The 17161-nt window shown below is 35.2% G+C and overlaps 2 protein-coding genes across 2 annotated transcripts; one reads left to right on the forward strand and one right to left on the reverse strand.

The window, feature by feature from the left end:
• The first annotated feature begins 1701 nt into the window (after positions 1-1701).
• LOC144443145 (stimulated by retinoic acid gene 6 protein-like) lies at positions 1702-12391 on the forward strand. Its single transcript, XM_078132514.1, has 20 exons — positions 1702-1940; positions 2366-2489; positions 3029-3114; positions 3389-3534; positions 3883-4015; positions 4529-4577; positions 5122-5238; positions 5658-5749; positions 6257-6324; positions 6583-6644; positions 7239-7386; positions 8478-8553; positions 8955-9030; positions 9391-9439; positions 9535-9652; positions 9982-10083; positions 10544-10707; positions 11199-11366; positions 11618-11877; positions 12275-12391. Exons 1-20 carry the CDS (start codon positions 1702-1704, stop codon positions 12389-12391), a joined length of 2394 nt encoding a protein of 797 aa, XP_077988640.1.
• A 2155-nt stretch (positions 12392-14546) lies between these two features.
• LOC144443763 (U6 snRNA-associated Sm-like protein LSm6) lies at positions 14547-17161 on the reverse strand. The gene is made up of 4 exons (XM_078133306.1): positions 17097-17161; positions 16155-16272; positions 15441-15554; positions 14547-14681 (listed from the first exon to the last, which is right to left on the reverse strand). Exons 2-4 carry the CDS (start codon positions 16243-16245, stop codon positions 14647-14649), a joined length of 240 nt encoding a protein of 79 aa, XP_077989432.1. The 5' UTR covers positions 16246-16272; positions 17097-17161; the 3' UTR covers positions 14547-14646.

Consider the following 17161-nt stretch of genomic DNA (forward strand, 5'->3'; position numbering starts at 1 on the left):
TTGATTTGCAAACATAAATAGCCACCAGCGATCAGACACTCGAGACTGACGGACATAGATAGATGTACGTTGTATGGATGAACTGGTAAGTTAAGACACATATATATGGTATAGGACTGTCTCTAGTACTTTAGTTCTTCTCTGGTTGAGACTTTAAGTACCCCACCCACTTATAGCGAATTATTAAGGAGTTGTAAACTAAACTAAATTCAAATAATTGTTGTTGTCGTTTTTTTAAAATCGAAAACTAGGTTTTGTTTAAACATATACCGGTGTACAAGAAACTGGTTTACTCTTCTCATATCCATTCGTGTCTGTCATCAATCAGCAAATGCTTTCTAACCTTTATACACCTGCTTTTCATTTGTGTTTTGTACACTAGGATGTTCTGTTCATGTTCAATGTTCGATTCTAAGTCCAAAGTAAACTCACCTCAGTATTACTTTGACTATTTGGCAATTTACCGTCAACGGGTCATCAATATGAGGAATAAGTTCGTATTCAATATTTTTTTCTCTGGAGTAAAATTGTCAAATTGGCACTTCTCACAGTAGTCTTCCTTGTTGTAAAAAACGACAGAATTTATACTTATTTGTTATTTTGTTATTCTTTTCGTTTGGGTGCTGTACACGTAGTTGTAACACTAGAATCATTGTATTTCATCCATGTCATTTGAACCTGCGGTGAAGGAGACATAACATGAATTATACAATGGACAATGAAGAGTTGACATGCTTTATAGCTACCTGTTGAATAGTCTCTATTGTTCCAACTAAAATGCCCTCTTTGTTTAACTTATGTAGCTTAAATGAAGCGTGTTGCTAAAACTGGGTTACACCAAAGAGAGCCAGTATAAGGTTGCAGAATGAATGACCCAAATGCTGGTTATAACCATTGACGTTGGTGAAAGTCTTTCGCCAAACGGCTATGTTATAACCTACCTATATTACATACAAACGCAATATACTGTAACAACCCCTGTCAGATGATAGGACTTTTATGTATGTAGTGAACATATTCACGGCCGAATTACTTTTTACCTCTATGGTCCGAGGCTATTTTCTACTCTTCAGGATGTCTATTGTGTAGACACAGATTTATCGTTAATCTCCTGAGAACTTTCTATTCAGTGATCCATAAAAACGGAAGATTTCAAGAGTCGGTGTGTTTACAAAAACTCTTTGTTTTGTTCTCACTGAACCGTCTTCTGGTCGCTTAGAATGAAACTTTAGTAAAATTAACACTTTCTTGATTTGGGTAGTTTGTTTGTTTGTTTGTTTGTTTGTTTGTTTGTTTGTTTGTTTGTTTGTTTGTTTGTTTGTTTGTTTGTTTATTTGTGTGTGTGTGTGTGTGTGTGTGTGTGTGTGTGTGTGTGTGTGTGTGTGTGTCATGTGTATATTTGTCAAAATATGTGGTTGTTAAATTAACCATGAAGAATAATGAATAACTGACGGGGGTGGGGGTGGGGGGTTGTATAAATTACTCCGTGGCATCGATACCAAAGCACGATATATTTATTACAAAGTCTATTCCCACGATTTGATCAACCTTTCAGGAATGTACCACTGTGAAAGCATGATTAACTGGTCTATAACATTCACTTAATTTCAAGAGAGAAACAAATCAATACTATATGACAGCACTTGCGAGTGTAGTAACGTTAACGTTGGTATTTAACTCAATGACTACTTCACAACAGCCATGGAGGAAGACGTACAGTCAATCATAGACGCTTTACCAGTGGGTTACGAATATTGGTCATTAAATCACCTGGAAGACTATCTATACAGACACTTTAACACTTCATCTAATATCACACAAGAAGTAATAGACTTCATTAGCCAGACTTCATCCATTGGTAATGTCGTGCTTCACAAAGATAACGTCATCCAGGATGTCTTCTTCAGCCTTCTTGCTGCCCTCAGCGGCCAGCATCTCAGGTAAAGTATTGGTACTAACACATTAATTACCATTCGTAGTAAAAAAAAAAGTTATAATTACTTGTCTCGACCGATGTCATATTCTCGCTAAAGTTTGATGCTGTAGTAGAAAACAATGAACTTTTCGATTTGAGTAATAGAGTAATTAACCAGATGAAGGAATGCACATAAACTAACTAACGGCCATCGTTAAGAAAACGAGAAAACTTGTATCTATTAAAAACAACAACAAATAATCACCATCTTAGTTGAATATGGAAAGAGTTTGGCAGTGACACAGTTCAATGTTGATGACACATGGTACAAGTTATGCTGCAGCCGAGTGATTTCATAATGTTTTACATTTGTTAAGAAGTTCAGGTACACAAGCCTGGCGGACTAGTCATCCTGAATACAATTATAATCTTTTATTTCCCCGTGAACAGAAAACTTACAGTTGGCCCTACTTCTGACATAGAAATGAACAACACTGTAACCACCACCCAATGTGATGCTACTGACAGGGCCATGTTTTTCCAGGCCTGGTTTCTCTACAGCCTTATACCATCGGTAAGAAAACATACAGTGTTATCTTCCACTGAACGACTTCAATTTTATCAATTTTATGGCCACCATACAATGTATGAAGTGAGACCTTTAAGGTTTACCCAGCCTCACTGTTGGTGGCTCACTTCATGGCCGAGCGAGATTCTTTGCTAGGGTCGGAGATTGTAGGAAACAGAGACTATGCCTTTCCACTATACTTTGTTTGGCTTCAGTAATATTAATTACTTGTGCTAAATTCAAGTACGTATCCTTATATTTAAACTATTTGTTCGTTTTCACCATTAATTTACCATAGAAAATGTTATGTTTCTGTCTTATTCCCTTTAATCATGAACTGAGTAGGCTGTAGTGACAAAACTACATGGAGTTATTACATGTATGTTACTTTACTCAGTCGAACTGTGTGTGTGTGTGTGTGTGTGTGTGTGTGTGTGAGTCCCACCATTTCAGTTCATTTAATCGTTCTAAGTAGCTAATGAGTAGTTTTAGTCTGTACAACAAGAAACATTTATGTTTGCAATCTACATTTTTTCCATTTTCAGATAGTGTTGATCGTTGTCTTTTCCTTTCTACAAAAACGCAAGAGGGCGTGTCTTGACGGTTGCCATGGATACCTAGGAGTCGCCTAGTGAGTACTCTTTGTCGTTAGCTATATGCTGGGTATATCGGAATATGACTAAATTATCTAAACCGTATATATTTGTGAACCTTTTCTGCACCCACAGCTGTACCGACCAATATGACCTTGCATATAGGCTTCATTATAATTACTGTTCATTTTCACTACATTGTTATCTTCGTCTATGTTTGGTAAAAATCACGGATGTGGACATTTTTGTAACTATATATACTATTTTTTCAAATTTACTTATTCATGTTTATGGATTCTTTTTGGCTTTCAGCCCCATGAATATAATCGATTCTAGTCCGGATCGTCTATCCTACGCATGCGCATTTGGAGTGACTACCATCAGTATTCTTGGCCTTTACTTTCGTAACTATGTGCTGGATTACGAGTTCTCCGAATCCACTGCTGTATTAGCAAATGGTACGACAATGGAATATTAATGTGTATTTTGTTTTCCATACACTTTTACATGTAAATACATTAATTTCAGTGGAGCAATTGTCTTGGTTCTTAGGCCACATACAAACATTACACATGAAATGAAAAAATGGAATGCTGGAACAACGAAGTATTTGTTTACAATAATACCATCTGTACTGTCGTAAAAACACTTACAAAATATAAATAAGCAGTAGATTTATCAACACTGTGAATTCACTTCCCGAAAATATTTGGTTTTGAAGATAGAGATATGTATGTATTGAAAGGTTGCCAATATCTAAATATAATGTGATTTTTATTTTTATTTGTTTTACCTTTCATTCATAGGAATATTGAATATTTTCGTCAAGATGGCAAATATTCTTTGCGTTGCCATTGTCTACTATCCAATATTTCTATCGCTTGCAACTAAAGTAGCATTCACGGGTAATCTCGCAGGGTTGCTATATTGTTTATCATGGTAGGTGCTTCTTATCACTGTAGAAGTCAATATCGACTACCGATCGATGTTGTTGGAGAGAGAGAGAGAGAGAGAGAGAGAGAGAGAGAGAGAGAGAGAGAGAGAGAGAGAGAGAGAGAGAGAGAGAGAGAGAGAGAGAGAGAGAGAGAGAGAGAGAGAGAGAGAGAGATACAGACAGACAGACAGACAGACAGAGACAGACAGGCAGACAGCCAGAGACAGACAGACAGACAGACAGACAGACAGACAGACAGACAGACAGACAGACAGACAGACAGACAGACAGACAGACAGACAGACAGACAGACAGACAGACAGACAGACAGACAAAGGCAAACAGCCAGAGACAGTCAGGTAGGTTGATAGAAACACAGACATTGATAGAGACAGAAATATGTAATTTGTGTTATTTTATGTAATGTATTGTAATATAATATAATGTAATGTTATGTTATGTTATGTTATGATGTTATACGTTGCTATGTTAACATATCATATTCATATTTCTTTCAGGTTAACATATAATGTTTATGATTTCATCCTCTGTTCAGTGAAGGAAACAGTAAGGATACTTATTACTATATCACGCCTGTCATTTTGAAGTGTTAGTATTTGTTAGATCTCAAAGTCTGCTTCTCCAATTAGGGATTGTCACGTGATACACCAGATTTTTACCCCTAACATTTGAGTAACTATGGACTTAGCGTTGCTACCATATACGAGGAGATCTGTTTGCATAGATGTAGATTTTCAGTATTAAAATTGTTGCTTTGAAATGTATACATAAAATTCATTGCCAGAATAAGAAACCATAGCTGTCAGTAAGAGGTCTTATACTAGTATATTGTGCGTTTCTGTAAACCTAGAATGAATGACAGCCTATCCATCAACATTTCTGATTTCATAGAATCTCAGACGGTTTTAGAAATGGTCGATGGTCTGAGATGGAATGCATGTATCATTAAGGCAGTACTTGTAGCTACATAAGAATCTACCCATCATTACATGTTTTTGGTGTATGCAACACGTTTCTAGAATGAGAAATGGAATCTGTTGACAATAGGATTATACTAACAGAAATTATATTTTTCCTCCGTTATTTTAAGAAAGAAGAACTTATTTCAACCCTTCTATTCGACATCCCCAATATCTTATTTTTCTTGGTCCTCGTTGTTCGATTTTTCGTTGGCATCTTTCGGGATATCCGAGATTTTTGCGCTAAGGTAAGGATACCTCTGTTATATCGGTATATCCTTTATTAGAGGTGTTGTTGAACATGACAATGCACATACTTGTGGCCCAGTCAGACTCTTAGGTGATGCAACTGTACAGTTTGAACTTGACTACCGGGCTTGACTATTACTGTATCAGATACGCCGTGTCACGCCGCCCGTGCTCTATAATGATTGACCGATGTGTGAGGGCGCCCCGTAATTGCCTAACTTGCTAGAAGTTAGAAATTGATATTATGATCAAAGAATACAATGTACAGTATGTCGTGCATAACTTTATAACATTACGTTGGGTAATGGGTGGTGGGGAGGGGTGTCAAAATATACGAACGAAATTCCAAATCAAATAATACATTGTTGAATACCTTGTGTCAAAAATACATTAATTCTATCCATTGTGTTACTTCAAGGGCATGGAGAGGTTCGTTGTGAAAGGGGAAGACTTCAGGGATTCTCATCACTATCTCTATGTTAAATCACTTCTGCGTCCACAAAAGACAATGTAAGTATCTACAAAAACATACCACATATACGAGTTCTTGCGCAGCGCCCTCAGCGTTATATAGTATAATCGATTGATCGGAGAGGACCATAGTGGAAATTGATAGAATGTTATGACTATATATGTTTTCGAGCTTCTTGTGTTGTGATATCCAGCCTTAGACAATAATTTAATGGGAGCAATATGATATTTCATGGATGGCACAATAGTTTCTTTCTGTCATGATCTCTAGACTTTAGTCAAGCAAAAAAAAATTCACTCTGTCAATCTAAGTAATCACCAAGTTCTCAAATGCAGAACAAAATGAACGATTACCACGCAATTACAGTAAATGATCATACATTAAAAAGGGGTTTTCAATATCCATCGCTACGTTATGTGCTAGTTTCCTTTGCGTTTACTCGTGGAATAACGGACTCAGCACATTTTCATTTTGAAACTTTTTCCAACGTATGTACACCTGATTTATTCTCTGTTTATTCCGTTTACTTCAAATAAATCCCCCAGCATTCAAGAGTCAACTTGTCGGAGCAATTTTCAAAAAGTTAGAAATCATCTGTATCAGAACAAACCAGGTAAGATCGAGGGTCGAGACTTTAAAATTAGTTTTCATATGAATGTGTTTTGAATTGATAAAAAATCTCACACGAAACAGTTTATGATATCAATGAAAATTATGATAGCTTCTTTAATTTAATATCACTGACGAAATTAGCCATGCAAATAGTTTTTACGTTTCCAGCAACATCACATATCCGTCCATCGATAATTGGTTGAATTTGTATTGACATGGGTAAACCGACTGGAAAATTATCATTTTATATTTTCTCCAGGTTTTAGATATTCAACCCGAATAGTTTGTACGATGACAGTAGCTGGACTAGTGTTACTGCAGGTTAGTAGACTAAGAAGGGTGTATTTTTAGTTGACGACGGTGGGAGTGTATTAATTTGTTTTATTTCTCCACCGACTTCTCATGATACTTGCTGTAGTAGCTTTAATAGACAGTTTTTTCACTTTAAACCCACGCTGACTGTATATCATATGCGTATTGTAAATGCATATTGACTATATGTGGGTATCGGGACGGCATACTAACTATACACGGGCATTGTAAATGCAAGCGGTGTACATTTTGCCATTGGAAATACAGTGACTATATTTTGGTATTGAAAACACACATTGACTATATTTGGGTATTGGAAATACATATAGGCTATATTTAGGCTTTGGGAATACATATTGGCTATATTTGGTCATCACAAAGTCATAATGACCTCATCATGCAAATGTATGAACTGGAAACACATTGGCTATATTTTGTTAAAATATGCGTATTGACTATATTTGGATACTTGAAATACATAATTTATTTCCCTAAGGTACAAAAAGACAGAAACTTGAAGTGATCGCGCACACTTTAGCCAAAAACCACATACATGTCTTTTGGAGATGTAATTCATCTTTTCGACCAATATTGTCTTTACAGTTTTCGACATCTTGGAATCTGTTCGTCACAGCTTTCTTGAAAGATATAAAAGATTACTTAGGAGATGATAAGATTGTCCTTGCTTTTGAACTTGCCAATCACTCTTCGCTTCACAACAATCTTATTGAATTTTTTGAAGTGAACATAGGTAAGTTATCAAGTAGGTATGAAAGGTACACTATCTGTAACTGGACGATTTTTTCGAAACTGATTTGTTAGTTACAACGACTCAGTCAAAATATTGTTCACCATGAACAGTATTGAATCACCTGTTGGTAAACGTATTTCTGTAACTAACTGTACATATGATATGGTACAATAAATCCTATGGAAATTATTTTTGAGGCCGTACCCAAAAATCAGCGCCCCCAACACAATTGTGATTTCACTCTCTAGTCTCTTATTGTACTGCTTATGGATAAGATCGTGCTGTTATTAATATGCACAATATCTAATTATTGGTATTTTAACAATTTTATGTGAATATATTGTTGGTTGTCAGATCAAAATATTACACTCCATTTACAGCTAGTGCAGCGTTAAATTATGATATGTTATACTTCCTAGACTTTAGAACAGAGTCGTGTTTATAGAGGGCGTTCTGAGAGTCTCCACTAGAATAATAGGAGCACTATCAATGACTAGTACTTTACAATCCAATAGTTTCCCAACACGTTGAATTGAATTGAATTGAATTGAATTGAATTGAATTGAATTGAAATTTATTTTCCACAAGAAAGAAAGACAGTAAAACTAGAGCGAGTAAAACTCTACACAACAAATTAACCATACAAAAACTAATTGTGTTAGCATGAGACTATAGTTTTGGTAAAACCCCTAATAGAGCCTAGCCACTCGATTTCAAGTGTGTCCTTGCATACCAGTCAAAACCATGGAGACTGTTATTGTTCAATTTATCCGTCTAACATTGTTAACAAAATGGAGTCTTACAAGTTATATACAGTGAAAACACAGAGTTACATTAATGACAAGATCGTATGAAATCAAGTAACACAGGCAAAAAAACCCCGACAAATGACGACTAAATAGCGTTCTTTTTAAGTCTATAAGAATTTTATTATACAAATATCTGAGATAGAAATTGGTGTTAATAGACGTGAGAGGCGTAACCATGGAGATAGGGTGATGGAGAGAGGAAGTACTCCCTGATGTATACGTGTAAAAGTTTTATTACAGTGATGAGTGTGCCAAGCTCATGTTGTTGTTTTTGCGTTTCAGTAACTTTCAACTTTGCACATATAAGCAGTGTCATAGTTCACTACATTGTCTTACTGCTGCTGCTAGCTTCGTACAGGTAGGTGTGTCACATACAAATCTTGTACCAACTGGCTTTCTCTTGTCTTGACAGGTAACCGATTCAATTGAGATTTAAATATCGAAAGCATCTCGTCGAGATCATTTTGATGAACATCAATCAATTTATTAGAATAGAAGTTGGTGTTAGACAATCTTAAGACATAACTTAAGGAATCGTTGCAGATCTACAAAGAAAATAACGCTTTCGTTTTTCAGGTTTTTTTTTTTTTTTTAGCTATCTTAAAGATGTGGATTATGAAATATAGTGTACGCTTTGTTGCTAATAGTGCAAACAGCTTGGAATATGTACATGCATTCAAAGTTGACTCCTGAAATTCGTCAATACCTTCGAATATTCGACCATATAAAATTTTGTGATGTTTTTTCTTTCCGGTGTAGGCGACACATGCTGAGACTCTTTCAAGGTGACAGGTCATCTTTCCCGAAAATGGAGCTCACAAACGCCGATGTATTGGTAAGGACAAACAAACTCTGCACATCCTTCATCTATGCCACTGTTTATGCTATCTCACTACAGTAGTTTAGCAATTGTGGCTACATAAACATATTTTGAGACACTCCCTGACCATCATACCCTCTGCTGACCCCCAAGTTCCTTCTGCAGTTGGTAGTGATGTACTATTAAAGTGGCCCTTTCTCAAAAACCCTCAGAACAAGTTCAGACTATTGTATAACTATTAAACATATAGGTTTAATATCGGGAAAGTTAAATATTAATTCCTAATCTAATGACTTTGATATTACGAGTAACTTTAAGAAATGTACATACAGAAATTGACAAGTTACCCCACATTGATTTTCTTAAATTTTACAGGCATACAGCTGGAAATACGGTGGCTACCAAGTTGCATACATCCTATGGAGTAAGTAAACATTCAACCAAATTGTCATTTTTTAGCCCCAATGGACGAATAATAATTTTTTATTTATAGTATGTAATCTATATTTTCATATCTAGGTTGGTTCGTCATGCAACTGACACTATGGATCTGTAGTTTCATAATCTCATATTTTATTATTCTACCCTTGCGTGATGAAGAAAACAATATCGTGTTGTTTTGTCTCGAGTCATATTGGTAAGTACTTGGTCACTAAGAAACGATGTGCAATATTATTAAATGATAGTGTAGTACTTTACAGACTGTAAGATATGCGGTGTCGTTCCCCCCTCACCGACTCCTCTCACCGGTGTGTGAGGGCGCCCCTTTACGACGTACCTTACAGATGTGGTACTCTGATCGAAATCATTTTATTTGAGTTAGTTAATAACTTATTCTAATGGAATAAAACTAACAAATCAAATCACATCATATCAAACCGATGAAGAAAAATGCATGGATTTTTTTGTAAAATGTGGCAGTTTGCATTTTATGACATATTATATGAAACGGTTTTTTACACACAGGTTAATATTGATATTAGGAATCTTCCTTGCCTATTTTCAAGTTTTTCTGGCGAAGTTCGTCTTTCTTCAAGAAAGAGGAGACGTTCTAGGCGTGAATAATAGGTAGGTTATAACATAAGGTAGTATATGTTCACGTATACTTGTACTTGTATTTGATAGGAGAATGGACTTATTATATTTGTCCTGGAAATGCGTTAGAAAACCGATTATTGGTCAATTATTTTTGATATAATAAAGATATATACATAGAAGAATGACATCACTGGTCTTACTAGTAAAGTTAAGATCGGCAAACAGTTGAACAGAAATTGAAATTAATGTGTGTGTACCTGAAATACAATTTATATACTAAAGCAAACATACTTGATATGCGATTCCATATATTTTGAGCTTTTCCTTCTAGCTCTTTCTTTCTCTCTTAATTAAAAGTCGATGAGTAGTTTACTTGGACACCAATAACAGATATGCCATTCATTACAAAGTGTTTTGTTGTTGATGCTATTTCGCCTAAAGTTTAGGTCAAGTAATGTTTCATCGATTGAATCTGTTTGATTTTAAACAGACGTTGGGGTAGTGTTGTTTTCTTCATACTTTTCTACTACAACATGGTGGTAGGATTGCTGTCCTCTTTACTCAGAGTCCTCTATTCAGCGTTATTTGGTTTACTGTACCTTGGAAGAACTGACAATAGTGTCCTTATGAGAACTTATGAATCAAGAGATCCTGGTTAGTGGAACTAGTGTTATATATATATATATATATATATATATATATATATATATATATATATATATATATATATATATATATATATATATATATATATATATATATATATATATATATATATATATATATATATATATATATATATATATATATATATATATATATATATATATATATATATATATTTGTGTGTGTGTGTGTGCGCGCGCGCGCGTGTGTGTGTGCTCATGGTGGTGGTGTTGTTGATAATAGTGATATGGTGATGGTGGTGGTGGTGGTGGTGGTGGTGGTGGTGGTGATGATGATGATGATGATGATGATGATGATGATGATGATGATGATGATGATGATGATGATGATGATGATGATGATGATGATAGTGGTGGTGGTCCTGGTGGTAGTAGTAGTGATAATAAGATCTATTCTTGTATAGGACTAAGTGAAATATGTTTGTCGCTATAACCATGTATTTTATCATTTGCCAACAGGATTCAAAGTGTATTACGGTTTTCTTCTCACAGAGGAATATCACACGCATCCAGTTTTAGTTACTTTCTGTAACTTTTTACTCGAATCTGTCAATGACCAACATAATAGCAAATATCGTATTAACCTATCTCGAGGTACTTTCCGTTACACACAGAAAAACGTTGAAGGTAATCATTGCTTTTCACAAACTTTACATAATTGGTGAAAACAAACTCTCTGTGCGTAGTTTTTAAATTAAACAATGTATATTTCTGTTCTAAGTATTTTAGATATCCATTATGAACTGGCATTTGTAATATACGTGTAACTACTACATATTTTAGTGACCAAAGTCAAGTTGTTATTTCTCCTGAGAATTAGTTAATTCAATATTCAAAAGATTAAAGTTATCATATTCACCATTTGCGTATTTTTAAAGATCACAACGACAATGATACCAGTAAGCAAGAAAAGGTTATACCCTCAGCAAAAAGGAAATGTATTCGAAATAAATGGAGATTAGTAGTTACTCTCCTAAGGAATCCGAGCCTCATTGAATATCGAAGTTGGCCGGACGAAGACATGGAGGATGATGAGGAAGATGAAGTAGAAGAAGGAGAGGAAGAAGAAAAACAGATTGAGATAAAAGACGTTAAAACATGGATACTTAAAGAGAAAGAAGAAATCGACTTGCAGGATGTGAGTATCGTAAGAAAGACAAGTTCATCATCTAGAAACGTTTATCAAAAATACAAACTTGCTCCAAGTAATATCGAAAATTATAGTGGAAAGACACCCTCTACTCTATTAAAATAGTGGAATGACACCCTTTATACCTACTGGATGGCCTTGTGTCACGTGCATCTTATATAGCATCAGTGTGAGGTCCATTCCTCAGTTTTCCTTGCAAGTTAAATGAACACCGTCTAAGCAGTTTCACCTTTTGTCTTGTTTACACCACACTATTCTGTATCATTCAGTTGTTTGCTGTTTGGAGTCCTATGATGTACGATCAATATTACAGTAGACACATGGCATACCAAACATGTAATACTTATTTAATCTACCAACTAATATATATTGTCATCGTTTTCAGGACATTTGGGATGACCTTGATAATGCTGCCATAGCAACGATGTTTGCTGACTCAACTGAACACTCGGTCATCACCATAGGGACAGATAATCCAGAGGAGTCGTTCAGTGATGTTTGATCTACATCAACGTTAATTTTACAAACTCTCTTTTGATCTTAATTATGTCATTCTATTCACTATTTTACTCACCAAGTGAAGTTAGTTTAAAGAGATGGTTTGCCATTGGTACACACAGTGCCATTGTCATGCCATTATATATTTTATAGTATTATTACTATTATTATTATTATTATTATTATTATTATGCGGATACACTGAATTCCAGATCAAACTGCCGATTTGACATTTCCATTCATTGAGTCGCATTACTTATCATTAATATTTTCAAAACAAACCTCGAGATTCATTTTAATGACTTTATGACTGGAGATGACAGTATCATGCAATATAATTCAATGTGACACAACATATGCCAAGCCCTTGTTTGTAGTTCAATGAATTGCAAAATGTGTAAAATGTTTGTTATTGTACGTTCAATGACAAACATTTTTACACATTTTATTTTTTTGGCTTTTTGCAAACACAGACTGAGACAATGTTGTTTCACATTTATTGTTCAAGTAGGACGCCATGATAAAATTGTTATATAAATTAAATATCAAAAATAAATACCCAATCCTCATCCATATGGCTGCTTTACAGAGGTCAAATAATGTTTCGGATCTCTTTACAGCTTTGGATGCTTGTCTCTGACCATCTATACTAATACACCAAACTTTACAGGTATTAACTAGATATCTAAATTATTTAATTTTTCATTTTTGTCTTTTTCTGACATAATATATGTTGTTGATTTTAAAGGGGCTTCTCATTCTTATATCAATGCTACTCTACTAACTGAAAACATTTTCAATCATCAGTGTGTTGTTACTGAAATAGTAAATACAAAAGTTAGTGTTTACATAAAATGATTTTATGAAACACCCTTGAGCATTTTAATCACTTTTACATGTAGTTGCTGCCGCAGGTTGCGTTTTAATCATTTTTATGGTGTATTTTTTATGTGCATTTTGTAGACCGACTGTAGATGAAATCAGACTATGCTATTTTTTAGTGCCAAATGTAAGTCTATAGTTACATAGGGCTCACATAACAAACTTGTCCCCCCACCCCTTCTTACCTTAAACAAAACTATTTCACCATTCATTAGTTATTATTATATTGATAAAATTTGTAACAAAAAATTTAAAAGTTGTGGTAATTCATTAATAAAAACATAATTTCATATTTTACACACAGGAAGTTTTTACATATATTAACCATTGGGAATATTAACTTAATGTGAAAATGTGGGTATTTTTATTTTTCAATTTTACAAATTGTAATAATGACAGTATTTATATGAGACTGAAACTACATGTCATATTGGGGGGATGCATAGACAATCATTGAAAATGGAAATATTTTGTTTGGTGATTTGTCACTTTTGCCACTTCAAAGATGTAGAGCTTAATCATTAAAAGGAACATCACTTACTTAAGCATCCAATCGATGTGGTCATAGACTTTTTGGTGAACTGTTCACTCTTTGGGCTATGCTTGATATGCTAGAGTTTTCGTTCGCATTAGAGTAAAATATGGAAAATAAGAGCTTAGTATATTTGGATTGAGAAGTGGGAAGAACATAAGGAATGATTGCAGTTGAAAAACTGAAGGCTTAATGTAGTTTATAGTTCTTTTCAAATCATTTCTTTGACAGCAGCTGAAGAAAAGACTGATGGGAAAATAGCGAGAGAAAAGCTGGCGACAAACAAAAAAGGCTTACAGGATAAATGCACTGACATGTATGAATATCAATGGCAATGAATATCATTTAAAAATTCACGTTTTGAAAATAAAATAAAAGTATATTATATTAAGCAAGATATTGGTCTCGATAGTTTGTTTTGTAATTTGACATTTATGTGTAATGTATGTGTTCGTATAAACACCAAGAAGGATCTCCATATTAAAGAATGACATGTAAGGCATTTGCTGTGTTACTGTGTCACTGTACCTAGTACTAGTAGTGACTTTCTTGAGATGTTAAATCTTGTTACAAATCATACATTGATTTCACTCCCACCCCCCTCTCTTTCTCTCTTTCTCTCTTTCTCTCTCTCTCTCTCTCTCTCTCTCTCTCTCTCTCTCTCTCTCTCTCTCTCTCTCTCTCTCTCTCTCTCTCACATAAAGGAGACATCAGTATTTGGTTTATGTTCATTTATCACATATATTCTATCAAACACCACCCTTAAAAGAACTACATGACATAAATATAAAAAAACTTTTCAACTACAAATGTATTTTGCTAACAGCTAAAGGACATTGTCAAGATCAATACTTCCTCTTCTGTGTGCTGATGTACAAAACTGAAACAAAAAATATAGGAAATTATGAATTATATCAGTTAGGTGGTACAATGTAGTGTAGTGGTCATTGATCTAGTCCTCACTACTACCAAACCAGAGTGACTATAGCGTTTCAGTTAGGTGGCACAATGTAGTGTAGTGGTCATTGATCTAGTCCTCACTACTACCAGACCAGAGTGACTATAGAGTTTCAATTAGGTGGCACAATGTAGTGTAGTGGTCATTGATCTAGTCCTCACTACTACCAAACCAGAGTGACTATAGAGTTTAAATTAGCCAGCACAATGTTTTTACTACAAATTGCACAAATAAAACACACACACATGAACTGCTACATTTTATCTCACCATCAACACATATAAGCAGTGCTGTGTTTGCGACTTCCTGGTTTCATAAAACAGTTATGTTTTTCCTTGGGCTTTACCCTTGGGAAAGTCTGTGTTGGGGCGAGTCACAGTCCCTCGAGGAAACAGATGTGCGATGATGCTCTCGTGATCAGCCAACATGTGTATAACGTTGCTTTGTGTTCACAGCGAGATAAAATCTATCATTTTATATGCTTGCATGCAATCGGTGTCTGTATTTTGTGTATGTAATTCATAACAAAACACGTGTGAGATGTTAAAAAAAACAGTGCTGCCTAATAGAAACTCTCTGGTCACTTTGGTTTGGTAGTATGCTGAAAGCTGGCTAGCCCTAGTCATAATTTGTCATCAAGTTTTTTTCACAGCAGATTAAGTTTTCCACCATAGGTCTTACCATTGTTTCCTCTAATAAATGCGTCTCCATATTTGTTTTTCAGTTGACCATTCACATATTCTTCGGTCTGTTCCAATGCAATGTTCATATAACCATCTAAACAGGCTAAGACCCCTGCAATGTGTTAAAAGGATTATTTCCTTAGGTAATGATAGACAATTATTATATGAAACAAAAGCAATCAGTGTATGAAAATGTTTGGGCTTTCAAATTTCCTAAAATCAAAGTAATTTACAACCTACACTATAGAGGGCGCCCTCTTCACTGACACTCCAACTTGCCCGTGTTTTTAGTACATATGGTTCCCTCAAACTATAAAATACTTTTTATTTTTTTGTTACTCCATGCACAAGCCAAATGTTTCACTTGAGGTGTAAGGCTTAGGGTAGTTCAAAGCTCAAACTGGGACCACAAACTGAGTCTCCCAGTTTCACCAAAACCTAATCTGGGACAGTCCTAGTTCTAGTCTGGGACCAATCCCATCCAATCTGGCACTAGTCCCAGTGTCAGTCTGGGACCAGTCCTAGTTCTAGTCTGGGATCAGTCCAAGTTCCAGTCTGAGACCAGTCCCAGTTCCAGTCTGGGTTGTTTGCCTTTTGGGAAGGAATTCAGTTTACATGTCTAGGTTCTTGAAGTACTGCTCGTTTGTCATAACTATTTTCAAATAAATTAAAGTGACTAGAATGATGTATTGATGCTGACACAATCACCTACCTCTGTAATCCACTCCAGAGTTTAGCTTAACCACTACTGGTCGGCCTATAATCTGTTTTAAAAAATCACTTGGGGTTTGTTTTCTACTCATCCTGCAGTGTCGTCACTAAATTTGAATCTAGATGACAAAAATTACAAAAAAAGTATACTAAAACATAGATAATCTAGTGATCCCAAAAAACTTACGATATGGTTGCCAGTGTGCAGGGCCCTTGTGTTCTTTGGACACATGGAGATTATCCTGAGGGAGCTGTCATTTCGTGGGGGGGGGGGGCAGTTGTCACTCAAAAATCTGACATACACAAGGAGGTCCACTGTAAAAATAACAATAGGAAAGACAGGGGCCTTTTCATTTTTAAAGTAAATCTGCAATTTCTGTAACCCTTAATAGCTTCCTGGGTTAAGGATTACAATTTGCAAACACTCCTGTTGTGGGAGGGGATATCCTTTCCACAAACACCTAACCCCCCCACCCCCTATAGCTGCTTGATTATCAAACTGATTATCAATATATGTTTGTAGACTGAAACACAACTTATTACTGACACTGTTTGCTCTGAAGGATGGAAACTCCACTTGAACAATGACAATACAAAAGTCAAAACCCAAAACTTATCACTAACTAGTGACTTGTGTTTTCATTCACAAACACTTGATTCATAGTCGAAAAAAACTTGTTTATTTCGTATCATGAGCATCCTTGAATGTAGCATATTACATTAGCTCAAGAGTGACTAGACTGGGGTACAATATTCGGGGTCCTACACTTGTCAATAAATATACTAATTATCACATCGGCTGATGCACGACTTTGTCAACACGTGTGTTTTGCATTAATGCGGTGTGATTATTGATTCAATCCTACGAAAGATCCATGGCAACTTTACTTATGATTAAAATGATATTTGGTGGGTTGTTTAAAGAAAGTATTTGAACACTTACCAGTAGAATGAAGCGTTATAAACAGGTTTGTTAGCTAACTCAAATCAACCACCGTAGTCTATCAC

This window comes from Glandiceps talaboti, chromosome 12 (assembly GCF_964340395.1).
Source record: "Glandiceps talaboti chromosome 12, keGlaTala1.1, whole genome shotgun sequence".
NCBI lineage: Eukaryota > Metazoa > Hemichordata > Enteropneusta > Spengelidae > Glandiceps > Glandiceps talaboti.

Coding starts and splice junctions, on each gene's coding strand:
- LOC144443145 (XM_078132514.1), top strand. CDS start 1,702: ATGGAGGAAGACGTACAGTCAATCATAGACGCTTTACCAGTGGGTTAC. Junction 3,535..3,882: donor CACTGCTGTATTAGCAAATG/GTACGACAATGG, acceptor TTTCATTCATAG/GAATATTGAATATTTTCGTC. Junction 8,554..8,954: donor CTGCTGCTAGCTTCGTACAG/GTAGGTGTGTCA, acceptor TTTCCGGTGTAG/GCGACACATGCTGAGACTCT.
- LOC144443763 (XM_078133306.1), bottom strand. CDS start 16,245: ATGAGTAGAAAACAAACCCCAAGTGATTTTTTAAAACAGATTATAGGC. Junction 15,555..16,154: donor CTCTGGAGTGGATTACAGAG/GTAGGTGATTGT, acceptor AACACATTGCAG/GGGTCTTAGCCTGTTTAGAT. Junction 14,682..15,440: donor ATTTATTAGAGGAAACAATG/GTAAGACCTATG, acceptor TTTTTGTTTCAG/TTTTGTACATCAGCACACAG.